Below are 26957 nucleotides of genomic sequence, written 5' to 3' on the forward strand. Positions count from 1 at the left end.
CCCAGCACTTCAAAAAAAAAAAAAAAAAAAAAAGCTTCCCGCAAGTCTTGGCTCTTGGTATTCCTGCCTTTATATAAATGACTCTTGCAATAAATAGGGCTGACTTGTAAGATACTGTAGGATCTGGGCATGGTGGAGAACACTTGTAATCCTAGTACTCTAGGAAGCTGAGGCAAGAGGATCTCAGGTTCTAGCCTAAACTGGGCAACTTAGTGAGACTGTTTGAAAAGTTAAGGTTGGCTAAATAGCTCAGCAGATTAAAGCACCTGCAAGCAGGCACAGGGGCCAGGAGTTCGATCCCCAGGCCTGCCATGCCGTCCCTGTCCCTGGGGCATGCTGAGATGGCAATGGAGACTGGGCGTGGTGGCACATGCCTGTAATCCCAGCTCTTAGGAGGCTGTAAACAAGCAGATCACTACAAGTCCAATCTAGTAGTGAGACCCTGAACACCCTGTAGACCCTTCCCCAAAATACAAAAAAGAAAAGAAAAGAAAAAGAAAGAAAGAAAAGAAAATGTAAAAAATTAAAAAGGCCTAGGGATGTAGCTCAGTGCAAAGGTCCCAGATCCCATCCCTGGTACCATGAGAAGAAAGATACTATTGAAAGAAGAATGTGTGACTTCCGAAACTAAGCCTTAAAAGACATTGCAGTTTCTTTCTTTTTTTTTTTATTTGTGTGTGTGTGTGTGTGGCCAGCTCAGCCCACCGGGGGGGCGGGGCTGGCTGGCATGTGGTGCTGGGGGATTGAACTGTGGTCCCTTTGCTTTGCTAAGCTTGTTCTAAGTAGGTGCTTTAGACCACTGAGCCATCTCACCAGCCCCCGACATTGCAGTTTCTACACGGTTGTTTTGAATCAATGACTCTGGGGCAAGCCAGCTGTGTCACGAGGAGATTAGGCTGTGTGTCTCCTCAAGGAGGAGAAAATCCACAAGGTGCGGAACTGAGGCTTCCTACCGCTAGCGTCAGGTTGCAAGATTCGTGAGTGCACCATCTTGGAAATGGTCCTCCAGCCCAGTCAGGATGCAGATGGCTGCAACCCTGGCCAACATCTGAACCAGAACCTCAGGAGCCCCAGAGCCAGAACTGCCCAGTTAAGCTGCTCCTGAATTAAATATTTTCCCCACATAGTTTCTATGTGGGAAAATAGTTAATGTCACTATAAGCCTTTCAAATTGGGGATAATTTTATCCAGCAATAGATACAGGAGATTTCTGGAACTAATACCTTACCCAAAAAAGTGGAATTGGCAAGGAGGGTGTCATTGGCTGGGCACTTAACTGTGTGCCAGGTTCTGACCTTCCTCCCTGTGGGCGACAGAGCACAAGCTAACAGCTGGCAGAAGATGAAATCTAACACCAATACCTCATCCCATTCTCGGACCAGCCAATGCAGACATTTCTGGGACAGTGTCCAGTCCAGTAGCCACTAGCCACCGTAGATATTGAGCTTAACTAGTGCAGCTAAGGATTTGAATTTTCATTTACTAATTGAAATTTAAATAGCCAGAGTGGTCAGTAGCTACTCCATGGGGCAGTGCTGAGCTACCAGATGGACTGGAGGGCCAGGCTCTAAAAACAACTCGAGTTACATGAGAGAGATCCGCACAAGCCTCAAGGGACTCAGAAAAACAAAAAGTGGAGCAAGGCCTCAGAAGAGAGCTAAGCTAACATACGATCTGAGACCTAATTCACTGCTTAAGAGAGGGGCCGTGGCAGCTGAGCAGCGCCAGGTGAAGAGATCCTCAGCAATTTAACACTGCCAGGTAGTGTAGTTACGAGCAGACTCTGGAGCCTAACTACCCACATTCAAATCTTACCTCTACCATCACAAGCTCCATGGCTTTGGACAAGTAATTTAAGCTCTTAAATACAATTTTCCCACCTGTGCAATTGGCACCTGCTTGCCAAGTTATGATGATTAACAGGTTCCAGTGTAAAGCACCGAGAATGGGCTGCTGGCACGTGAAACGCATGGCTTGAGGGTTACTATGATGACTACCGCCTCCTCTTGGCACCCTTCCCACCGCCCCAGGAAAGCAGTGGGCAATGTGGTGCCAAGGGAAAACCACCAATGCCCCAGGTCCCAGAATTAAGGCTCAACGGCACACCCAAGCTAAGGGCAGGTCCGTAACCCTTAGTAGAAAGTATCGCACTACCCCACAGGCCTGCTGTGGGGATCTGAGAGCTTGCCAATGCTTTGAGGTTTTAGAGCCTGAAACCATAGGCTGAGCGGGTAATGTGAGTGCAACAGGTAGAGGCTGTGGTCTGGCAAAGCTGATGTCTAGGTGTCCGGTCCGAGCAGAACGCAGTTACTGCCATGCAAACTGAATTGTTGCATAGTGATATTTTTCCCCCTAAGAAAAGTGAGGAATCCATATTTTTATGAGAAGCATCTTGATGTCTACAGCTTGCAACCAGCTTAAGGATATTTATTATTAAATAAGGCACTGTCAAAAGAAAATGTTGACGCAAACACACCATGCCATACAGGCCACCAGGGTGCATGTTATGACCTCTTTTTTTTTTTTTTTTTGCAGAACCAGGGATTGAACTCAGACCCTTGCGCTTGCCAGGGAAGCACTTATTCTACTGAGCCATCTCCCGGGCCTGTGAGCTCCCCGCTTCATCCAGGCCTGTGCCTGCCTCCTTACATCTGTTTCTATGTCTGCTATCCTCCTTAGAGAGGTTTTCTCATGTTCCGTTGAGTTCAAGAGGTATAGTGTTCAGAGAGAATGACTTGTTGAAACTTTAAAATGACACAGACAGGCAGTTTTGAATCGCTGTGTGGCAGAGGAGTAGAGCAGTGGGTCTCGCTGCAACTGGCCCATTCACTGCCTGCATGCTTGCACCTCATCGGAATTGGAAATGGCTGGTGGGAAGACCAGGAAGATCTCCGGAAAGACCAAGACAAAGGCGCTTTCCCGCTCCCAGAGGGCCGGCCTGCAGTTCCCGGTGGGCCGCATCCATCGACACCTAAGTGCAGAACGACCAGCCCAGGCTCGTAGGCGCTGCGGCTGCCATGTACAGCGTGGCCATCCTGGAGAACCTCACGGTGGAGGTGCCTGAACTGGCAGGAAATGCATCCAGAGACCTGAAGCTAAAGCTTATTACCCCTCCACACTTGCAGCTTGCCATTCGTGGGGATGAAGAATTGGACTCGCTCATCAAAGATACAACTGCGGGCAGTGGTGTCATCCCATGTATCCACAAATCTCTGACCGGAAGAAAGGACAGCAAAAGACTGTGTAAAGGATGCCTGGATTCCTGATTATCTCAGGATTCTAATACGCTTTAACAGCTGTCCAGTGTTGGTGATTCTAGTAGATAGTATCTCTGTGAAAAACACAATTTGCCCTTTTGTAATTCTATTTGAGCAAGGTGGACGTTTAATTATCTTTCCAACCAACCAAATTTCTGTATTCGAATCTTAACCATATTTGTTACTGTGGCTTCAAAGAAGCTGATTCTGAAGTAGCAGGTTTTGATTGAGTTGACTTTTTAAAAACTGTATTTTGTGATGCAGAAGGTATAGTAACAAACATTTGATTTTGTACTGATATTTCCACTCTAGTGGAAAAGTTCAATAAAGGTCATATCCCACGCCCCCCCAAAAAATAAAATAAAATGACACAGACAGGCCAGGTGTGGTGGTGGTGGTGGTGCATACCTATAATCCCAGCACTCGGGAGCCTGAGGCAGGAGGACTTAAGACCAGCCTGAAATATATTCTGAGACCCTGTCTCAAAAGTAAATAAAATTTTAAAAAATAAGTGACAAAGACAAACACTCTAGAAAGTACCAGATTTTATTATCTCTTTTATAAAAAAAAATCAGTAACAGACAACAGTATAAGAGGTGGCTACAGAAACAGGACTCACTCCAGCAGCCTGTGAAAAGGGGGGCCTGGGCCGGAAGTGAAGCCAGGCAGCTGGGCACATGGGTTGGGTAGGTGTTGAGTGCTCACAGCCACTGGGCTCAGGAGGGGACAGGATTCCCCTCCCCACAGCTAGTGGGTTAGAAGATTCAGCTTACCTCAGCTAAGCCACCTACCCTCTCCTCTCTAAGAGGGGGAGTTCCAGAGAACACAACCCAGCTGGAGCCTCCTCAGTCCCCACCTGGTCCTCTCCCTTGCCCAAAGGTGACAGAGGTCATCCCAGCCAAGCTGAGCTGTAACTTGCTAAGCCATTTAGTTCTCTGTTGCAGTGCATCCCGTAGGTGACACGTTCTCTTCACACCAAGGATGAGCGGCCATGAGCCACACGTGACTGAGCAACTCAGTGCAACTGAGGAACAAGTTTCTAACTTTATATGATCTGAACTGATCTCACTTAAACAGCCATCTGTAGCTACTGTACTGGATAGCACAGCCAGAGCACAAAGAAGGCAAACCCCAGGACAGTGATGGCGAAACTTCTAGAGCTTTCAATGGTAACAACAGACAGCCCAAGGCGGCACGTAGGCCAAAGGTTCACCACCACTGCCCTAGGACCCCAGCTTGGCCCCAAGCAAAAGGCAGAAAGAGGGTTAAAATCACCCACCTTCAACCACTGCTGCCCATCAAAAGGCACCAAGAACTGGGCAGAGAGGAAAAAAAGAGGCCCAAACCTGCGCAGCCACACAGAAATTCACTCACTCAGCCACCCAGCCCTCATGAAACTGGGAACATCATACTATACCCTGAAAAAATATATTTATCTATTTTTCTAGAACCAGGAGATAATAATAATATATTACAAGAACATAGACAAAAATACCCCACCATCCTCTACATTATATCTTGAGAGCTGCTACAAAACTATGTTCTCAGCAAAAACTACTTTCAGATAAATCTGCTTCAGAAAGGGCCAAGGGCATGAGCAGAGGTGTGAAGTATTTTTGAAATGGGAAAGGAGCTTATAGAAAGAGAGCAAAAAAGAAAAGAGAGAGGCCCTATCTGAAGGTATAAAAAAAAAAAAAAATTAATAAAAATCATATCTGTCTCTTCTCTTATTTTCAAGAAACAAAAACAAAACAAAACAAAAATGTTAAATACAAACTTAGCAGGTGCCGTGGAAATGCACGAGAGTTAAGATTAGCTCTGTATCTCCATGCTCGCGCAAAGACGCTCTGCACAAAGGAATGAACCGTTTTAAAAAAAAAAAAAAAAACCAGATTTACAAATAATCTACAGATTCATTTCAGCAATGAGCTTTCAGTACTTCTCCCTCCCCTCCCCAGATACAAAAGGTGGATTTCCAAGTCATTCAAAGCAGCCTAATGGCCCAAGACATGCCAGAGTCCGGTAGTACAACCACAAGGACCTGTGGCTACACATACTACAGGATGCGGAGGTTTGTAGCCCCTTCTCTTGACAGGCTGGGAAGCAGGGAAGAAGGCAGCCAGGGCAGACCTCCTGCAAGGACCCACACTGTCACCCCTTCAGCCCCGGATGAGCCACGCTCAATACAGGCTCTAAGCACACTAGATTCTAAGCTGGAAATTTTTTAAATGACCCAGTCCATGGCTTGCCTTCAGAAAGGCCAAGTTTAACCCCACTGCTGAGTCTGGCAACTTGAGCACAAAGAATCAGAAAACATAGGCAGTACAGTAGAAGATGATGTCACTTCTGACTCTGAAAAGGTGGCCAGAGCTGGAGACTGATAGGTCAGTTATAAGGTGCCCTCCCCCTACTTTAATGCCCACCGTTCACAATCCTTTGGCTTCCCTCCCCACTCAAGTCCAAGCAGTGCCTGTGGGGAAGCTTCATGCGTAGAACTCGTTGGTGGGGGCTTTTTTGTAGATTGGTTTCTTGCCCAAGTCGTAGCTGCCCTCGTCCTTCTTCTTCATGCGGTACACCAGCAGCAGGATCAGGAAAACAGCAAAAAGGATGCCCATCACACCGCCCACAACCAGAGCTGGAGAGGAAGAGAGGGACAGTGAGAAGAGATCACTCAAGACGACCTCGAGCTGCACCCGAGTCCACCCACCAGTCAGCTCTCTTATAGACAGACACCCTCGCTGTCACCTTGCCTGTGCCAGGGAGACAGATGCCTTATGAAAGCATCCTCTGTGACCTCAACGATGACAAGGGAGTCACCAGGCATTATAATTCACTGAAGGCTAGGGGGCTAAGCCACTATGTCAACCCACATCTACCCTGAGTCCAAAGCATAGGCCTTTTTCAAATACCAGACAGACTTCCTGGCAAGAGATCAGCAATGATCCAGGAACAAGAATAATGGCAGGCTGTAGCAACCCCCTGAGACATATCTGCTCTTACAACAGAGAAGACAGAGACACTGTCTAGTCCTGTTTGCTTATGCACCTATCGAGGCTGACGCGTCTGTAGACTGGCTCAGACTTTCCACATGCACAGAGCACAGTGATGCCCATGTATTACGTTATAATGTAGATCTTTCCATGCAGTGATTTCCATTCCCATGTAGACACGGGCTGGTTTCTGTTCCCATCTCTCCCACCTGCTGGCTGCGTGATCTGAGACAAGTTCCTCCTCTCACCCATTGCAGAATGGAACCATGGTACTTTTCTCATTGTTTGTCCTAAAGGCTAAATCCATTAGCCCAGGGCAGCGCATATGCTCAAGACGTGTGAACTGCAAACCTCGTCTCTGTCCCCAGCGCCCCGAAGGCACCTGCACGGGAGTGGGTGCTTAATCAGTGGCATTCACCTGACTCACTGAGGAGTGCTGGGCTGGCGCCAAGCAGAGGTGGGCATCTGTTCTGCCCCCCACACCAGGTGGCCTAGGCGACTCATTCCTGTTTGTGAGGGGCAAGCATGGCTCGCAGAATCCTTTCTGTGGCAGATTGAGGCCCCTAATTCGGTCTTACTCAGACTAAGGAGATTAATTTTCCATCCCTACAATACTACAAATGTAAGCACAGCGTGGGGTGGAGTGGCATACAGAGAAGCTCAAGAAGGTTCTTTCTTGGCTAAAATCCCATAAAAAACAATAAATAAACAAATAAATTACATCCTAAAGGTGCCAGAAATAGCACATGGGATATCTGACGTCAGCCCCTTCCTATTCCCATCACTTCTCCCTCCGACAACCCCACTCTTACGTCACTCCTCAGTCTGTGCTGGGACTCCCCACAGGGCTCTGAAATCTACTATCAGAAGGCACCAAGAACGGGGTCTACAGGCCTGGTGCTTCTGAGTCTAAAAGCCAGGTCACAGCTTCCTGGATTTGTGACTTGGGATGCATTATTTAGACTCCATTTTAGGCTGTTCTAGGTAAGAGGGACCCAAGTCATACGGCATAAGCAAGCATTTCATGACACTCACAGGTGCTAAAAATGTACCTTCTCCTAAAGGTTTTGTACTGACATCACTCTCAGACAGAAAAGCCACACACGCAGTGTATGGTGGTGACTGCAGGTGTGCGCCACCACGCCTGGCAACTTCCTAGTTTTACAGGCTGTAGCTGGGCTGGATGAGTGCACACCCTGGCGTACTGGGTGGCTTCTGACTCCTGGGACCCTCGCTAAGGCATCAGCGCTGAGGGCGCCTCAGGTAGGGGGAAGGAGCCCTATGCCATGTTACTGTTCCTGCTGCCATCTAGGTCAGGCAGAGAACGGCACCTGCATCTTGCCAATGAGCTGCCCTTGGAGTAGAGCCCCAGGTGACTGGGCCCGGCTAAGCCCTGACTTCGGCCTCCTGGTACCTAAGCCAATGTTTTTTATTTATTTATTTTTTAAAGTTTCCCTTTGGGGGGCCGGGGAAATGGCTCAATGGAATAAGCACTTCCCTGGCAAGCACAAGGGCCTGAGTTCAATCCCCAGTTCCACAAAAAAATAAAAATAAAAATAAAATAAAATAAAAAATTTTAAAAAAAGTTTCTCTTTGGGGTGGGGCAGATAGCTCAACGGACTGAAGAGCCTGCTTAGGCAGAGCAAAGTAGTCAGGGTTCAATCCCCAGAGTACCATCCTGAGATTGATTGAGACTAGGTGTAATGGCCCGCACCTATAATCCCAGTGCTTGGGAGGCTGAAAACAGGAGAATTACTACAAGTCCAATCTATGTAGTGAGACCCTGTATACCCCGCAGTAAATACATAAAAAAAAAGTTTCCCTTCACCACTTTGTTAGTGGGTAGAGGGGGATGGACCATCAGAACAGGAGCCCATCGAGACCATTTGGGCTTCGAGGTTGCACAGTGTTTATGAGGAAGTATTCTGGAACCTGACCACCCTCCCCCGTCTCTTGTCAACCACACAGTTTTGCTCTCAGCTGGTGGAGTGCAGATCCGCCAGCGGCAGATGTTATCTTAACCACATCAGATCTGTTCACTAGGTTTTGCTTTAGCACCAAGGGTTCTTCTACTTCTAAGGAAAAATTTAAAAATCACTGATCTAATCTGAGCTGCTATCTCTAATACATGAGGAGACTAAGGGCCAGGCTTTGGATCTCTCAGCAAGAGAAGAACTAATGCAAGGTTAACCCTTTGTTCTTTCTTGGTTTATCTATATTTATTTATTTATTTACTTATTTATTTATTTATTTTGTGGTGCCGGGGTTTGAACCCAGGACCTTTTCATTTATGCACATCTCTATCCCTTTTATTGTGTGTGTGTGTGTGTGTGTGTGTGTGTGTGTCTTTTTCAGACAGGGTCTCACTCACTATGCAATTCAGGCTGGTCTTCAGCTCATTTTGTAGCCCAGGCTGGTCTCAAACTCAAGCTGATCCTCCTGCCTCAGCCTTAGGAGTGCTGGGATTATAGGCCTGTGCCACCATTCCCAGCTTATAACCTTTCATTTTGAGGCAACAAGTTCGAGGCCACCCTGGGCTACATAGTGAGTTCAAGGCCAGCCTGAACTACATAGTGAGACCCATATAAAAAAAAAAAAAAAAAAAAATGCAAAGCCCCCGGCAAAAACCTTACTACTAGGGGGCTGGAGAGATGGCTCAGTGGTCTAAAGCACCTACTTGAAACAAGCTTGGCAAAGCACAGGGACCGCGGTTCGATCCCCCAGCACCACATGCCAGCCAGCCCCGCCCCCTGGTGGGCTGAGCTGGCCACACACACACACAATAAATAAATGTAATAAATAAAAATAAATAAATAATAAAAAAGAAAGATTAAAAAAAACAACAAAAAAAAACCTTACTACTATAACCTTCCAAAATGTAGGGAGCCCATTTCTTCCTCTGACAACCAGCTTTGGAGACCACACCTACACCTCAGGCTGCAGAGGGATTTGGGGATATACCCCAGCTGACAATGCCCCAGCCAGGATTGATACAGTCACTCCCAAACCCTCACTCTGGGACAGCATTTACCTCACATCACCAGCACATTAGTCAAAAGCTCTTACCTGAAACCAAATATTTAGCTTCCCTGGGCCCTACTGCCCTATTCTGTCCCAAGAACATACCCTATGGCCCACCTACTTCAGGACAGTAAAGATTCAGTAACAGAAAATCCTAACAAACAGAAAGGCTCTTTAAAGTTTGCAAAGTACTTTCATATTCATGGACCCCTTACACCAACTCAAGAAGGTGTCAGTGTACCCATTTTACAGGTGAGAAAACTGAGCCACGTGTTCTAAAAGACTTCTCAGCCCAAGGTCACAGGACTGCCAAGCAACAGAGAAGAGTGGAGGGAAGCCAACCTAATTCTAAGAGGACTCTAGGCTTTTAAGTGAAATTAATGTTTAATGATTAACTCCCAGATAACAAAGCCAGGCTGTGGAAGTACTTTAGCTGAGAGAAGTTTAAGGCAGGGGAATAACTAACCTACTGTCTATACTTCAAAAGCCTTTGATGTGCAGTTCTTCTTCCCTCTCCACTCGGCTGCTAGTAGTTGAGTCACTCCTTAAGGGAACATAGTTTTTCACTGCCCCAGAGCGCTGAAGATGCCCTGACCCCAGGCTCTGTTCTTCCTTAGGGCCTGTCCACAGGTCTTACCTGCTAGGACCTCGGTTCTTTCAAAGATGTTGCTGTCCTGGGCAGTGCTGGACATGGACACTTTGTTGGACACATCGTTCTCCCCTTCAATAGGCAAGTCCTCCTGGGGCATGATTTCGTTGTCCTCTGGCTCTTTGGGTTCAGTGGGGACCCGACTCCCAGGCCCCACCCTCTCAGGGATGTAGTTATCCAGAGGTATCTGAGTGGGGGAAAGCAGAAGAGACAAACACAGAATAAGTTTTCTGATGGACAATGGATGCATGGCAGAGGATGTGACTCTCAAAAGAATCTGGACTAAACCACAGGATCCTGGACAAGGAACCAAGAACAACTTCTAACAGCTATGCTACTAAATCCTTTTCCTAACTTTTTCAGCGTATCTGTCCCAAATAGGAAATGAACCTGATCAAAGGCACAGGGAGGTGGGTGTTCCCACATACTTTTTGCAGGCAGATATTCTACAGTAACCCCTCCAGAGGCAATGGGGCAAAAACCTTAGAGACTGTTGTACTTTGAGGCATGAAGTTTGCCTCTGGGACTCTATCCTACAGAGCTAAACCCGAGTCAAAGAAAACACTTGGCCACAGTACAATAATGTTAGAAGGATAGCAAGAAATTATAAAAAAACTTTTCCATCAATAAGAAGAACAATCAAGTGAACAATTACACATCCGATAAAAATGACAGGGACATTTAACTACACAGGGAAGAACTCAGGACCACTGTTAGTGGAAGATGCAGGATGTGGAATTGTACACAACTGGAGATCAACACATAGAAAAGGAGCTGGTGTTGGCAGTGATCATCCTAACCACAGGTGTGTCTGTCCTAAATTGAACTGAGGGACCCACATACAAAGGTTTCTAGAACATTCTTCACTTATTTATTCTGCCCCTAGGAGCTGTATTTCTGTCTGTCTCCTCAAGTGTGTATTACAGAGAGCAAGGGATAACGGGGGACCCATGCCATACTTACCAAGGGTTGTCCCATTTCAAGGGTGGTCTTGGAATCCCCCAAATCATCTGTAAATCAGAATGGCTGTGTGAGCATGAGGTTCATGAACCCCAGCAACCAATGCCTTCAGCAATGGCTGGTGGGAGGCCTCCCTTATAACCAGTCCCTAAACGCTCCATGTCCAGCAAATACACACTCCCACCTCCACCCTGGTCACCTAGTTTGAAAAAATGGGGCTCCTGACACCTGCCTCCCTGACTTTCACAGTGACATATGCACCAGTTGCTAGATAGCTGCTGTGTCACTCCAGACCCTGGTTAATTGTGAATCTCGGGACCAACAACAACATCTGCGAGCTGGCCAGAAATGCTGAATTTCAGGGTAGACTGAACCAGAATCTATATTTAAGTATGATCAGAGAATTAAAGTTTGAGAAGGAAGACTCTACAATATGAAATACTACATATTAAGGCTTTACTGTAGCCAGGAGAGGTGGCACATACCTCCAATCCCAGCTACCTGGAAGGCTGAGACAGAAGAATCACAGATTTGAGGTTAGCCTGAGCAACTTACTGAAAGTCTGCTCAAAATAAAAAAAAGAACAAGGCTAGGGAGCCAGCATTATGGTGCATAACTGTAAACCCAGCACTCAGGAGGCTGAGCCGGAGGATCACGAGGACTTTGAGGCCAACCCCAACCTAAACTGCACAGCAAGACCCTGTCTCAAAAAACAACAACAAAAAAAAACAAACAAAAAAAAAACCCACATAAACAAAAAAGCCCTAAGTATACACAATAAAGCTTATTTTTAAAACACACATAGTTACTGAGTGCTTGATATTTTCCAAGAGCCTTAACTCAAGTCAGTCTCACAACACTGATATATAGTTGTTATTACTTCCATTAAACAAAGCTCAGAGGTGACAGAGTCAAGACCTGAACTCATGACCTTTTTTTTGGGTTATGTGAGACAAGGTCTCTACGTAGTTCAAGCCAGCCTTGAGTTCAAGGTGATCCTCCTGCCTCAGCCTCCCAGAGTACTTCAATTACAGGCATACACCCCCCACCCCATGCAGCAACATGACTATTTTTGTTCTGTATTTAATTCAGGAGAATGGGCTTTCGAAGCTCAAACAGAATCATTAACAGGTCTCTAAGAAGAGGAGGGAGACCGCAGTAGCTGTCTGACCTTGAGGCCAGGGCCAGGTAGTTGAAGACCATACAAGGCGGCGGCCTCTGGTCTGGCTTCAGTCCCTTCACCTGTTCCTAACCCCACTGAAGCAGGGCCCCCAATGTCACACCTCTGCCTACACATGCCGCTCCCAGCCTTCCCTGCTGCTGAGGCAGAGCTTTTCCATGGGTCCTTCCTCCCCACCCCACCCCACCTCACCCCCACCCTTCCCTCCACCAAAGGGAGGAGCCTATGAGGACAAGTTCAGGCTGGTACTAGAAAATCCAGAGCTACAGTGAACACAAAGCAACACACCACTGGCTCCTGGCAGTCTCCAGGATAGAAATGGTCAATCCAGCTACCTTTGTTTCCTCTTTTGAGGACCAGGAAGGGTGCTGTAGGGAAATTTCCCCCAAACCCACGTCCTCAGAATGGTCACCCTCCTTATTGGTGGGGAAACTACCCCTCCAGCCCACGTCGCTGGCTTCTCAGCAAGTCCTCCATACCCAGATCTCCAGAGCCCGACAGCTCAAAGTCGTCAGGTTCCTGCCCTGGCCCTCCAATATCTTCATCGTCAGGCAGAGCTCCAGAGTACCGGCCTTCTAGGAGATCACGGGGGTCGATGACCTCAGTCTCTCGGATCTAGGATAAAGGAAGGAAAAGAATCAGCCAAAATAGCCCGCAACTGCTCCAGGAGAGCAAAGCCCCAAACCACAGAAGCAGACTTTCAGGGGCCAGTGAGGGACCAGGCCAGGCTCTGATGACTTGTGTCCTGGATTCTACTCTGCCCCTGTCTTGCTGTGTGACCTTAGGAGTGTCTCTTTTCTATCCTGTGTTGAAAAAATTAAGCAAAGTATTAATATTATTAGGTACCATTTACATCAACACTTGCTATTTGACAAACCCTGTTTTGAATAACTCTTGACAATACAGTAACTTATTTTACAATGAAGGAACTTGGGCTTCAAAGACTTTAAATCATTTTCTTTGGTGACACAGCTAGCAGGAGGACAGTACATAGGGCTGCCTGGCCTCAGAGCCGGTGGTTCCCAGGCAAGGAGGCAGCCCGGGGACACTGTCCCCCAGGGTTCTGTGATGCAGCAGCAGCTGATGCACACATGGTAGGGACTGGACGACTGTCTCTGGTCTCACCCAGTCTTGGACACCTTTCCCAGCTGAGTCAGACTGGGCTGGGCAGGCTCGCTCCCACCCCAAGACAGCCTCCGGTCATGGAACCGCTCCGACCTGGTGACTCAGGAGCACACTTCTGCAGTCTTAGCTTTCAAGCATCTCCTACAGACGTGTCCTGCTGCTAGCTTGATAGAGAACACAGGGAGGCACAGTCCCTTCCCTCACATACGATCCACTCCGCTACCCCTAACAGTCACTCAGGTTCCACTTAATGGAAACCCAGCATGGCAGCCTGAGCTGCCAAGCAACTTTCAAAAGTAAACTGTCCAAGGTCCAAGGAGACCAAGAACTTTCCCAGGACCCTGCAGAGTGCCAGGGACCATCTCTGGGACCATTTCCTAGCCCAGGCAAATGGGAAACGAAGCTTCCCCAGGAGTGCAGGAAGCATCAGGATGCCCACCACGCTTCCTCTAGCTCCCAGCCTTGGGCTTCCATCCGCCTACCCAACAACAATGCATGAAGCTCATTATTTCATTCTCATATCTAGACAGCACCATCTCTAGATCCCAGAACTGCAAGAGGCAGGGTCTACTGAGAAGCATGGAACATAAGTTAGAGACTTCAGGGTGTTCTTGTCCTCCCCTTCACAGAATTTGGGATTTAAACAATTAGCAAATTACCTAAGGTCACAGAGTGTTAGCTACATACAGACCAGAGTTCCTATTCTGATTGCCCTGAGCTATCTTTCACCTAGGGAGAGATAGCAAATGACACAGCAGGGATTCCAAGAAGGACCATCCCTCCTGAAGTCCAGGAAAGTTGCATCAGAAACCAGGTTCTTCCTGAACTCTCCCCTCTGGCTTCCGGGGAGAGGGGGTGGAACCAGGCCCTGCCCACTTCCACCCCCACAGAGTGGATGCTGGATACCCTATGATGCTGGGAAGGCAAAAGGGTCAGGCAAGAGAGGGAGGGGAGGCAGAGGGTAGGGATCCCATCTCCTGGGGAGGGGGAATCTTTGCTGAGCACCTGGCACACAAGTGGGTGGAGAGCCAGAAGGGGTTAAGCCCTGGTTAGAGATGACTTCATGACTCTGGAATCAGGAGCTGTTTGTTGAGCTGTTGGCGCTGGAATTCCAGTCCCCCGCACACAGCCTGTGCCTGTGGCTTTGGTTTGGCAGTGCAGGGAGAAGGCTCCTCTGCAGTTACGAAAGTGCCCGTACCTAGGGAGGGGTCCTTGTGCTCCTTCCCCAGCCTCCTGTCACAAATTCCCCTGGACAGCGAAATCTTAAACAGCAAGGCCCCTATAGCCTACTCAGTGTCAGGCCTTAACTTGGCGTGACATAGGTCCTCTTAAGAAACGCTTTTTACAGAGGTGGACACGAGGGTTCAGAAAGGCAGTTACTTGTCTAAAGGCCACATGGGCAAAAAGTGGCCACGCTGGGCCAGAATCCAGGCATGAACCACTTGGATTTTCCCTGCACATGCATAAGCACCTACGTGAACATGTGTGTGCCTTTGGTTGCCAACCTACCCCAGGGTAGAGAGGAGCCTTGGTAAAATGTACACAACCTATGTAGCCACAAGATAAAAGATATTTGCGTCATTTGTTGACCTGACTAGAAAACCAGAGTGGTTGTGGATGTCAGAGTTCAAAATCCTCAGGCAGAGGCTGAAGTTCTGCCGAGAGCCAGGGGACAACAGAAGCTGTGGGATTCTAACATAGGTGTCCCAGCTGGCAACCTTTCAAACTGCCCTGCCCCCTCCCCAGGAGCCATGGAATGTTGTTTATGAGGCCAACTTGCTTTTTAGTAGGTGAAAGTGCTATGGAGTGTTTCAAAACAGCCCACGGGATTAGCACGAGATCCCGATCCAGTGCTAGCAGTCATCTCCATTTTATATTAGAGAAATGAAGACCAAGAGAGGAGGGGTTGGAAGATCTGGTAGGCGGGGCAGCAGCAAAACTGAAGAGAAAGCCCTAAGATTATTGCCATTCAGCCCCCTCTGGGGGCTCCTGATCAGCCCTCGCTCCTCATTTTCCCACACCAGGTCTCAGTGGAGCTAAACACTTAGTACAGGGTTACACAGGGAGTCAGTGTGGCCCAACACCAGCAGATCCTTGTTCCAGAGCTCCACAAGGGAAGAAGGGTGAGTGCAGAAGGCTTCTCTCCTACAGGGAGGGCACAGCGCTGCAGGCAGGTCATCAGGATCCCAATCCTCCGTGAGCTCCAGTGGCACCCTCTCTGACCCATTCTGGCCCCTACTCTGCCCATGGCCTCTGACAAGAGGGAAACTTCTAAGTGAGCAAGGGTCATGGAGAACGAGGCTGGCAAGACAGGGCCAAGTCCCATGGGATTGTGGGCTTTTTTTTTTTTCCTTTTTAATAGGGATTGGGAAAACACCAACAGCCTTCCCTTCCCCCTCCTTTTCAGACGAGGTCTATTCAGTGTGGGGTGGCTTTGAAAAGCTGGGCCACCCAGCAGCCAAGCCCAGCCCTGACCAGAGAGGAACCTCACCCTGCTCCTGGCTAAGCATGTGGTCGGTTCTCCTTAGCTCACCCCATCCCTGCCCAGTCACGTGTGTGTCCACATGTGTGTACATGCACAGGAACGTGTGTACATGCACAGGAACGCTCTCTGGGCCCCTGGGTCTCCCTGTACTTTTGTGTCCTTCATAGTCACAAAGCAGAAATCACCAGCTGAGTAAGGCAGTGGGCCTGGGCCCCAGAGCCCCTGCCTGTCCTGTGGCTGGTGGGTCCCCTGATCAATGCCTGGGGGAGATTAGAAGTAGATTCTTTCCCAAACTATGCAGGAGAAAGAAGATAGGGTAGATGTGCTTTTGCTTTATAGGGACAAACACCTGCTAACAAAAGGATCTGCAGCCAGTGAGCCCAACCAGCTTCAAAGGATACTGCCAAGGTCATCCAAGCAGCTGGCAGCACACCCAGACTGAGAAGCTGTGTCCTTTCATTCCCAGCCTGGAGGCCAAGAGTCTTGGCTAAGGGTTCTCAGGAAATCCATGGACAGCAGATACAGCATAAAGTTAGGTAAAGCGCACCAACCCTACCCCCAAAGTCCTACAGCTTTTGTTACTCTAGAAAAAGCACAGAAGCTGGATGGGTGACAAATGGGGGTATGCACTGAATGCCAGGCAGCCTGGTGGACTGTCTCTATATGCGAGCTCATTTAATTGGCCCAACAGCATTGTAAGGTGTGCAACCATTTTGCAAATGAAAAAACTGCACTGAGTCATTCATCCAAAGCCATACAGAACTGGGATTCAAACCTAGGACTTTCTCAAGACTGTGTCCTAACCACAACCCGACTTCACTACTCTTCACCTCTCCACCCTAACCCAACAGCCCACAACACACTGCCCAAGCCAGGGCTCCAAGCCATTCCTTCCCCAGCTAGGAGTAAACAAAGGTGAAAGTGATATTGCTTAAACAAAGAAACAGAAACTTGGCTGGAGTACCAGGGAGGAGTTCAGGGTCAAGGCTTGGTTAACTGTGAACGAATGAGAGCTTCCCCACCCCCACCCCCACCCCAGGGAAGGCAAGGTTGGGGCCCTGCTCCAGCCTTCTTTCAGAAAGCAAGAACAGAAGGGCCATAATGGAGCAAGCCAATGGGGGTAGGGTTGGGGATAAGTACACTTGGGCTCCAACTGCTGTACCCACCAGATTCCAGCAGTAGATTCGTGGGAGGGTGTACAGTACACACCTCCACCCTCAGCGCCATCCCAAAGGGCCTCACAGAATGGGCAAGATCCAGAAGCAAAACACAGTCCTGCCCCTTCCTAACTACATGAGCATAAGAGTTATTACTGCTCTTAAAGTCTCAGTTTCCGCTTTTATACCAGGGCCATTCACACCTTGCAAAGGGATGAGAACTGAAGGAAGTCGGGCTATGTGTAGAGGGATTCAGCAGGTGGCCTGGTACAGAGCAGGTGCTCAGTGAGTCCTGACTATTATTAACCCCCACCTGCCTTTCTTCTGCTTACAGGGATTACTGCTCAGAGGGTCAAGAAAGAAAGTCGTGTTAGCTACACAGAAGCAGCTGTAGAAGCAGTTCCAGTGCTGGAGGGAAGCTAGTCAGCAGATGAGGAAGTAATTTGTAAGAGACATAACCCATGAGTTATGAGCTTGCTTCTGAGACCAGAAACTTTCAAAAACCAATTAGGTCCCTTCAGATGATACAAAAGAAAAAGACACCGAGAGAGATAGAGACCTACCCAAAGTTACACAGCTTTTAGCACCTGTCCTAAGCAAATGGAGAAAATCTGTTGTTTTCCAGAAGGAGCAGATGGCACTGACCACAGACATCTGAAATTCTACCAGGGGGAACCTGGATCCACAAAGTACTTCCTGACTTGCATAGGGACAATAAATATCTAGAAGGCAAAAAGAAATCACACGTTTATCCAGAATGGTGTTCTGGTACCTGAAGGGTTAAGCCAGGACACCAGGGCTGGGGCTGGGGGTGGAGTGTGGGTTCAAATGTCGGCTCTGCCCACTCCAAGGTTGGGTTACTCTGAACACAATCGCTATGAAGACAGCCAGGCCTGGCACAGCCAGCAGCCAGCTTTGCACCAAGCCCCAGGGCAAGCCATTCCCACAGCAAGAACTCCAGAATGCTGGGGTGCCAGCTAGGAATGAGCGGGGGAGGTGATTCTGGAACCTCTGGACAAACTCATCCCCCAGAAGCCAACCCAGCAACCTTGTCACTAACTCCCTAGGTGGTCTTGGGTGATTCCCTCTGCGGGCCTCAGTTTCCCCACCTATGAAAGACACAGCTCAAAGAGACAAGCCTCCCTCTGTCCTGAGGCCTGGTAACCAAACTGGGCATTGCTCCGATTACCAGTGGAGACAGCTGGGAGGGGCTGGCTCCCTCAGGGCCTCAGAGACAGAGGTGCATTGAAGCTGGGGCTTGTAATCTAGGCAGCAGATCCGAAATCCCTGCTGGATGCACAGCCAGCCGGGAGGCTCTCAGGCTGCAAACAAGCCTCCTGTGTTCTGAGCAGTCTTGACCCTACTGAGCAGCCTTGTCTCAGCAGATTAGATCCACCTGGGTGCTGGCCCCTTGCTAACCTCCGCCGCCACTCAGGAAAGCCACTGCCCTAGACCAGGTCACTATGTCCACAGTGGCTCCTGGCTAGGCTTCCCCCAAAGCCAGGAGTTCCCACTCTAGACGCCCTGCTCAGCCATTTGCCGCCCAGAAGTTGGAGAGGTGTAACCAGTTGCCACAGGCTGGGCCGACGACGCCTGGCTTCACCCACCCGCCCGTCACTGTTTCCACACACACCAGCCTCTCCCTGCCTCCCCTTTCCATTACCCCAGGTGTCACCTGACTAGCAGCCTCTCCTCTGCCAGAGAAAACTGGGGCAGCGGACTCCACTCCCTGGGCATGAAGGACGCAGGAGGGGCAGCTGCAGGGTGAACAGAAGGGTCTGGCCGGGGATAGGGGTGGAGAGAAACAGGAGATGCCAGAGGTGGGTGGGAAGGAGAGAAAGGGGAATGGCAACCAAACTCTCGAAAGAAAGATCAGATGATCTTTAGGGGGAGTCCTGGAGCCCTCTGAAATAAAAGAACTAAGCCCCAAGAACTGTAACAACCATTTATGTTTTCACTGTGGGCAAAAACACTGCCTCCCTAAAGCCAACCTCTGGCCAAGTTAGGAACCCTCGTCTAGCCACCAATCATAAACGAGCACTTTACAAGTTTGCCAAACACCGATTATAGCCCTTGAGTGACACAGGTGTTTTATAGAGGACACCAGGGCTCTCACATCAACAAAGTGACTTATTAACTGTGTGGCCCTGGTTTGAGGGGCTGGGCTGGGACAGAAACTCCGGGTTTTGTAGCTATAAAACGTCCCCACTTTTCTAGTTGCCCAGCCACTAGCTGACAAAGCCAGGAATATGCCCAAAGGTCACCAGTGAGTTAATGACAAACCAGCGCAAGAAGGCAGGCTTCCTAGTCGACTAGGGTTAAATCAGACCCCTGACTGTTGACCTGTGTGCGCCCCTCTTTGAGTCACCATGTAACAACAACAACAACAACAAAAATGTGGGGAAACTGCCTTTTCAGAGCCACTGAACCTTTCCTGTCCGGGATCAGCCCACACCAAACCCAGCCCAGAGTACTATTTGCAATCACTCAGTCTGCTAACAGAAATTCTGCCCTCCTTCCTACAGGAGGGTGAGCAAGTTCTGGGGTGCATCCCAAGCGCCCCAGTACCCTTGGAAGGCTCCTAGCCTCCCCTCCCTGCAGGCTGCAAGTTGCTCCATGTGGGGATCCCATAGATCCTGACAGGAGAGGTGGGGCTGCCAGGAAGTGGTTCTTGTTTAAATATAAACCCATCAGATAAATATCAAACAGCCCACTTCTAAGATAAACAAATAGGAGATTTGGGCTCCGTTGGGCCCACCCTGGACTCTTCCCTTGCCATCCTGTGGAGTTAGATATGGGAGAGAAAAGAAAGCTTTCTAGAACTCTAAACTAGGAAAGGAAAGGTTACCAAAGAATGCTTACTTTTCACTAGGCATATACTGGCGAACCTGTGGCGAACTATGCTGGCAAACCTGTGGCATTCAGGCTGCAACAGGCTGTTATATGTTGCTGAAAGCTGTCCAAGGTTCGCTGTCAGTGCGCTACTCTATGCTATGCTACGCTACGCTACGCTACGCTACGCTACGCTACGCTACGCTACGCTGTGCTATGCTAGGGACCTTTATTTGCAGCTTTGTCACCTTTAAACCTCTCCACAAAAGCATCACAATCTCCATCACCCAGCAGTAGACGTGAGACCTACAACCTCATGTTTAGCTAAGCAAGCATCCTGATCTTAACAGAGCAGGAAGCTGAACTCAGACAGAGGCTGAACAGCACATCTGTAGTTATGTCGTTAGTAAGAAATGGAACTAGATCTAACTAACGAATGCAAAACCAATGGAACCAATGTTTCAGCCCTCTAGGCAGCCCCAGAAAAGAGGCCTCAAAAACATGACAGAATGTATCCTAAGTTAAATCAACATTGAACTACACAGTCCAAGCCTCTGTTTTGCTTTAAGGAGGAAAAAAATGTAATACCTGCTCCACAGAAATCTAAAGACCAATTCTGAGGACCTCTTCAATGTCAAAATCCAGAGGGGTACCAGCGCTCTTGCCAGGGGGCTTAGGAGAAGTACCTCCCCTGTGTTCCCCGAGTGCTCATGAAACTAAGACGTTGATTTCCAAAGGACACGGTAAAAATCTCACACACATTCCAACACACCCACCACAGAGTTATTATCCTCTTAGCTAAGGTTGAAAGGAAATGGGTGACTCAGGCAGGTTACACTGGCCTGCAGTGACTCACACCCACCCATCTAATCCAGGAGGCTGAAGGACAGCTCCTCACAAGGAACTGGAGCTGGGAGTCCAGCCCAACTTCCCCAGCTCCTCATTCAGGCCTCCTGGCACTGGGAGTCCTTGGACAAGCGTCCTGTTTCTAGGCACTGGGTGGCAGGAGTTGAATATCTATCCCACTTTGCTTCTGAGTTGGGGACTCATTTAGACTTTCCACCAGAGGCCAAGAAAGCTCCTCTCCCTTCGTCAGTGAGCTCTCTGGACAGGAAAGACCCTTCAAAGTCAAAAGGCTCAACCTCCTTATTTTAGAATTGGAAACACAAAGACCCAGACACAGGACATGTTTGTTCAAGGTCCTTTACCCATATAACAGAAGCTAAGGTATCTACCATCAGACCCAACAAATCTCATCTGGAATGTTCTCTGAGGACAATCAAATCAGATTATCTTGCACTATCATTCTGACCTGGTTCTGACCTTGGCAAGCCATTAGACAGTCCTCCAAGTGTCAGTTTCCTATAAAAAGGAAATAAATAAATACCCATCTCACAGTATTACTGGAAGACATTCATACGTAATAAATAACCTTGATGCATCTTTTACATGAGATTAGTTACACAAGCTCACAAATTTACTCATTCATACAAATATTTCCTGAGAACTATGGGACAGATATTTCACTAAAACAAACAAAGCAGAGTTCCTGCCCCCGGGGCAGGAGCGCTGGTGAAGCGGGGAGGTCTATTAATTCCCTCGAGGGAATGCCTTAGATGTCTATAGTTTCCACAGCTCCTTCTGAATAGTTAGCCCTTAATCATTAATCAAATATCAGCACTAGGAAAGGCTCTCCAAGCTGGTCAGCTCAAACCCTTCATTTTACAAATGACAGATGTCAACCCAGAGAGGCCAAGGGATATTTCTCAAGTCTCATGAACCCTTCAAACCATGGCTCAAATATTTTCCTGGGTCTTTGGTAACTCACTGGGCTCCCAAGAAGCCCCAAGAGTTTTCACTGACCACTTAAGGGTCCTAGAACTCCCTCTACTTCCGCCCCAACTTCTAGGTAATCAAGGAGAGAATTCTCAGGCAGACCAGAAATGTCTTTAAGATGAAGTACACCTGGTGGGTGGGGGACACTTCCCCAAAACTGCCTGGGCCTCCAGCCAACTCAGAGGCTGTGCCCCTGGGCAGCAACACTTTTTTGCCCACCCCCACTCCCAAAACAAGGGTGCCTTTAATTGGCCAGGAGGGAGTGGCAGGAAGGCAGATCAGGGGAATGCTCCCAGCTGGACAGGAAGAACTGGTTTAGGGTGGCAAGCCCCTGCCAAACAGAGGAGAGGACAGCTAGGTGCTCAGCCTAGGCCCCTTTCCCAAAACCTGAGGCACTAAGAAGAGGGGTGTGCCACCATAAGGAAGGGCAGGGCTTTGGATTACACCTAAAGCTTGGGGAGGGGCCCTGATAACATTGATAGAGAGGGCTGCTCCTCAGCTATTTGATGACCATTTTCAATGCGCTGCGCTAGCCCAAGGTGGTACCATGTTATCTCTCTCAGTTACCCCTCATCTGGAAAGTAAGCATAATATAATCTCCACATGTTAATTTTTTGTGAAGATAAAATGTATCAGATCTGGTTTACGGAAAGTATTTGAACCAGGAATGGTGGTAAGAGCCTGTAATCTGAACAGTTGGGATGCTGAGGCAGGAAGAGGAAGAAAAGTTCCAGGCCAACCTGGACTACACAGTGAAATTCTGTCAAAATGAAAAAAAAAGGGGGGGGGGAGACAGAGAGAGAGAAAGGAAGGAAGCAAAAAAGAAAATGTGCTCAATAAATTTTAACTGCTGTTAGCAAATTCCTTCTCTCTGGACCTCATTTTTGTCTACCTGAAAGAAGAAAAGAGCTAACTGGATCATCTCTCCAGTGTAAACTGAATGTGAATGGGTCTGACTTGAGACTTGGGGGAAATGAAAAATGGAAGCCCTGTGCCCCAACTAGCAGCAAGGGGCTGGTGACCCTAGCCAAGGAGGGAGAGCTAGGTCAGGTAAGAAGCTGACACCTCTCAGGAAGCAGCTGCTGGGGCTGACTTTTCCCCTAGCTGAAGGGTTGAAGGACTGACAAACCCTCCCTTCCAAGCCATATCCGTCTGACTTTCCCCTGGACACCGCTATCTATTCCTCCTCTCAGAGCATCTACACGTTCAGCAGCCCCTGAGCCCAGGTCAGCATGTAACTCTCCATGTGGTCATTTCTGTCACTTCTTGGGTACCTTCTTCTATTTCCCATAGCATCCAGCCCATGTTCCTTCAGCTGCCTCGCAACTCATTTAGAGCATCACACCAAGGAGAGACAGAAGGTGTGGGTTCTAATTTTGGCTCAGCCACTAACTTTACATAAAGACACCCTTGCTTTGAGGACATCGTCACCTCATGGTGGACTTTTGTTGCTCCCATTTTAGAAGTCCTTGAGGCTTTCCAGTCCCCCTGCTTCTAGTTAGTCTTCAGTTATGCAAGGATAGGACACTGGAGTAGCTTCTTGGGCCAGAAGTTAAGATAAAAGCAGCAATTGAAAGCCTAGCTGTCCAATTGGGATGTGACTCAGACCTTATTAGTCAGCTGTGTGACCTTCAGCAATTGACTAAACCTCTCTAGCCTCAGGACCAGTTTAAGAACAGTGAACAGGAGGGTTGTTGCTGTGGGTAGAGATGTTAGAAGAGAACTAGACACACCAAAAGCAGTACATATGTCTGCGGTCGTCACTGCAGGTCTAAAACTCCCAGGAGGCACTGCTCAGGGTCCACTCATTTCTCAACAAGAGGCTGTAGGCAGGATCAACTCCTAAACAAGTATGGAGGAAAAGGAGACCCAGGGCTTTCAAAGGAATTACTGTAACATTAATGATTAAATTCCAGAACTCACTCCTCTGAAAATCTAGGGCTGAAGAACACAAAGCCCAACCTCTTCAGGACAGAGCAGCTCTCCCAGCAGTCCCTATGCCCCCACTAAATGAGGCCCCCACCAAATGAGGACTCCCTTTTCCTGCTGCCTGGATGGCACTCCCTGTGGCCCAGGGCTGTGTAAACTATGCTGGGCATCCGCAGAAAGCTAAAAGGAAGTTTCTAGAGGCTCAGCAAGGCCTTCTCTCCCCCAGCTGCTTTATCTCCATGCAAGGTGGATGCCTTCATTTCCCCAAGATGTGGCTCCACAAAAAGTGGAGGCTCCACTCTGGGCCAAGTGCTAAGCCTAACCCATCCCTCCTGCAACCTATAAAGACAGGAGTCCCAAAGTTCTTGGGGCCCTGTAGAAGCAGCAGTTACCTCTTGTCCCACTCTCGCAAAGAATCTGCGCAGATGGGGAAAGTAAGGCTCAGAAGAGCCAGGGCTTGCACCACACACACGCACACACGCACACACGCACACACGCACACGCAAAGTCAAAGGCCGGGCCAGGGCCAGAGAACCGAGGTCGGGGCTCAGTTCTCTCGCGGGGCTCAGTTCTCTCCCGGGCGTGAGAAAGAGGGCCCCGCACATCCCTAACTCCTCCCCCTCCGCAGCGCGCGCGGTCCCCCTCATTCCCGGCCATCTCTGGAGCTGCCAACCCTGGACGCCTAAAGGGTGACGTGGGGGAGGACGAGACCTGACACCGGCTTAGTCACGTCGAAGCCGGCAGCTGGGAGCCGGCTGCCTGAAGCCGGCGGCGGGACTGAGGCCAGGGGAGGCGGGAAGAGCCACCACGGGCTGGGCGCTGGGCGCGCGCAGGAGCCACCCCGGGAACCTCCCCGCGACCCCGCGGCAAAGTTTCCGACGAAGTTTCTCCGGCTGGCCGTCCAGCGGCGCGCGGCGGCACAGCCCCATCCCAGCTCTCGGGAACAAAAGCGGACGGGCCCCCCGCACTTCCCCAGCCCTCCGAACACCCACCGACTCGGCGGTCGTGGCCCGGCTGCAGACGACGAGCAGCAACAGGAGCGCGAGCGGGCGGGCGGGCGCCATGGCGCGGGGGAGCAGGACGCGCGGGCTGCGAGCGCCCCGACCCAGCACGCCCTTCTTATAGGCGGCGGCCCCGCCCCGCCCCGCCCCGCCGAGCCGCGGCCACCCGCACCCCGCCCGGAATTTCCCCGGAAAGCTGGACTTGCAGGGCACTGCGCCCGCCTGCAGAGCTGGAAACCCCAGGGCACTGGCCCCGCACGCCGCAGCCGACTCCAGGCCGACCCGAATCGTATCCTCAGGGACCTCCAACCTGCTGGATTTATTTGACCCACTCCTAGGCAGGCCGTGGGTGATCACTGTGCCTAACCTCATTTTATAGTTGGAAAGAGTGACACCCAGGAACAAAAAAGACTTGCCCAATCTTTACGATCAACCTTCAGGGCCCCTGCCTGGCAAGGGAGAGATCCTGAGTTCGATTCTAGGTACCAAAAAATAAAATAAATAAATAAATAAATAAAATCAACCTTCAAACCAGGTAGGATCCTTCCTGAGGAGAGTTTGGAAGACTTTCCAAATGGAACGTGAAGATGGGTAGATTTAAGACCTGAATCACAGGGCTGGTGAGATGGCTCAGTGGTCTAAAGCACCTACTTCCAAACAAGCTTAGCAAAGCAAAGGGACTTCAGTTCAATCCCCCAGCACCACATGCCAGCCAGCCCCGCCCCCTGGTGGGCTGAGCTGGCCACACACACAACACACACACACACACACAAATAAAAAAAAAATTAAAAAAAAAAAAGACCTGAATCACTCTGGTGTTCAACAGCTAAAAAGCCCCCACAGGAAGACTTAAATGAATGAATGTGTCTCTGTCCAAATAATGAATTTCATGTCATTTTCACATGTCACAACATTTTTTGAGAGATGCTTTCACTGTGTAGTAAAGGCTGGTCTTGAACCCACTATGTAGCCCAGGATGGTTTTGAATTTGAGGCAGTCCTTTTGCCTCCACCTCCAGAGTGTTGGGACTACAGGAGAGTGCCACCACACCCAGTTTATAAAATAATATTCTTTTAACTCCCCTGCCGCCCTATCCACTTAAAAATATTTTTAAAAAAAAATTCTTGGGGCCGGGGAGATGGCTCAGTGGAATAAGCGCTTCCCTGGCAAGCGCAAGGGCCTGAGTTCAATCCCTGGTTGGGGGGGGGGGACGGACACCATTCTTAACAGTGGGCCAGGGTCAGGTGGTGGTGCACACGTGTAATCCCAACACTGGGGAGACTGAGGCAGGAGGATCACTTCCAGTTCCAGGCCGGCTTGGGCTACATAGTGAGTACACAAAAACAAACAAATAAACAAACACCAGTTGGCCAAACAATAACAGACAGTTGGCAGCACACTTTGGTCTCAAGGTGCCTGCTGTATAAAGGAATTTATTACTCAGATTAAGAACTTCCTGAAAAACATACATCTCTTTGAAAACTGGTCTGCAAGTTTATCTTCATCATCAAGCCAGCTTCCACCAGAAAGTTATTTCAAGTGGGTTTGGTGGCCCATCTCTGCATTTCCAGCACTCTAGGTGGCTGAGGCTGGAGGGTCACAAGTTAGAGCTCAGCCTGGTCAATTTAGCAATTTAGAGAGACTGTAAAAACAAGAAAGGGCTGAGGATGTAGCTCAGTGTGAAGGCTCTGGATTCAATCCTCAATTCCACAAAGAGAAAGGGAAGGAGGGAAGCAGGGAGAAGGAGAAGAAATTGTCTCCCTTAACCCTCAGCTTCCTGACAGTGCACTGGGGAGGGGTAGTAAAATCTCTGAATCCCAAGTACAGTTACTGTTGGAAATATTAGAGGATTAGATGGGAGCACTCTCATGATAAAAGTACTGATCTTTCCTAACCCTGCCTCACCCCAACACATGTATGTTCTAACAGTATAATGTGGCTTTAGAACTAAGGGGTTTTTTGTTGTTGCTGTTGTTGTTGTTTTGGTTTTCTTTTGCGGAACCAGGGATTGAACTCAAGCCCTTGCCCTTGCTAGGCAAGGGCTTATTCTACTGAGCCATCTCCCCGGCCCCAGAAATAAGGTATTTTAACAAAGTACAGCGGCATGATTCTGCAGTCTCCAACTACTCACAGGCTAAAGCAGGAGGATTGCCATTTCAAGGCTGGAGTGGGCAATTTAGGGAGATGTGTCTCCAAGTGCAACAAAAGGGGCTGTGAATGACACCCTCAGGGATAGTGTTGACATGGGTTCAACGTGTGCTACTACAAAATAATAAAAATAATAACAATGACATTCCAGATCTAGGGTATTTGGGCTTCCACTGGAGTGAGTTCCTACACTACTTTGCTTCCTAGATGATTAAAAATTATTTTCCTTCTAGCCCCACAACCCCTACCCCAGTCCTGGGGATTGAACTCAGGATTTTGCACTGCTCTTCCATCCTTTTCTTTTCTTTTCTTTTCTTTTTTTTTTTTTTTTTTTTAATTTTGAGACAAGGTCCCGAACTGAGCTCAAACTTTTGATCCTCCTGCCTC

General features: G+C 49.0%; 1 protein-coding gene and 1 pseudogene across 1 annotated transcript; one reads left to right on the forward strand and one right to left on the reverse strand.

The window, feature by feature from the left end:
- The first annotated feature begins 2863 nt into the window (after window positions 1-2863).
- On the forward strand, window positions 2864-3266 carry LOC101560709 (annotated as a pseudogene).
- A 519-nt stretch (window positions 3267-3785) lies between these two features.
- On the reverse strand, window positions 3786-24526 carry Sdc4 (syndecan 4). Its single transcript, XM_023714820.1, has 5 exons — window positions 24414-24526; window positions 12537-12672; window positions 10881-10927; window positions 9906-10104; window positions 3786-5892 (listed from the first exon to the last, which is right to left on the reverse strand). The coding sequence occupies exons 1-5, from the start codon at window positions 24483-24485 to the stop codon at window positions 5741-5743; spliced, it is 606 nt and encodes a 201-aa protein (XP_023570588.1). The 5' UTR covers window positions 24486-24526; the 3' UTR covers window positions 3786-5740.
- Window positions 24527-26957: the final 2431 nt, after the last annotated feature.

The sequence above is a fragment of the Octodon degus genome, unplaced genomic scaffold (genome assembly GCF_000260255.1).
Source record: "Octodon degus isolate 3935 unplaced genomic scaffold, OctDeg1.0 scaffold00037, whole genome shotgun sequence".
NCBI classification, from domain to species: Eukaryota; Metazoa; Chordata; class Mammalia; order Rodentia; family Octodontidae; genus Octodon; species Octodon degus.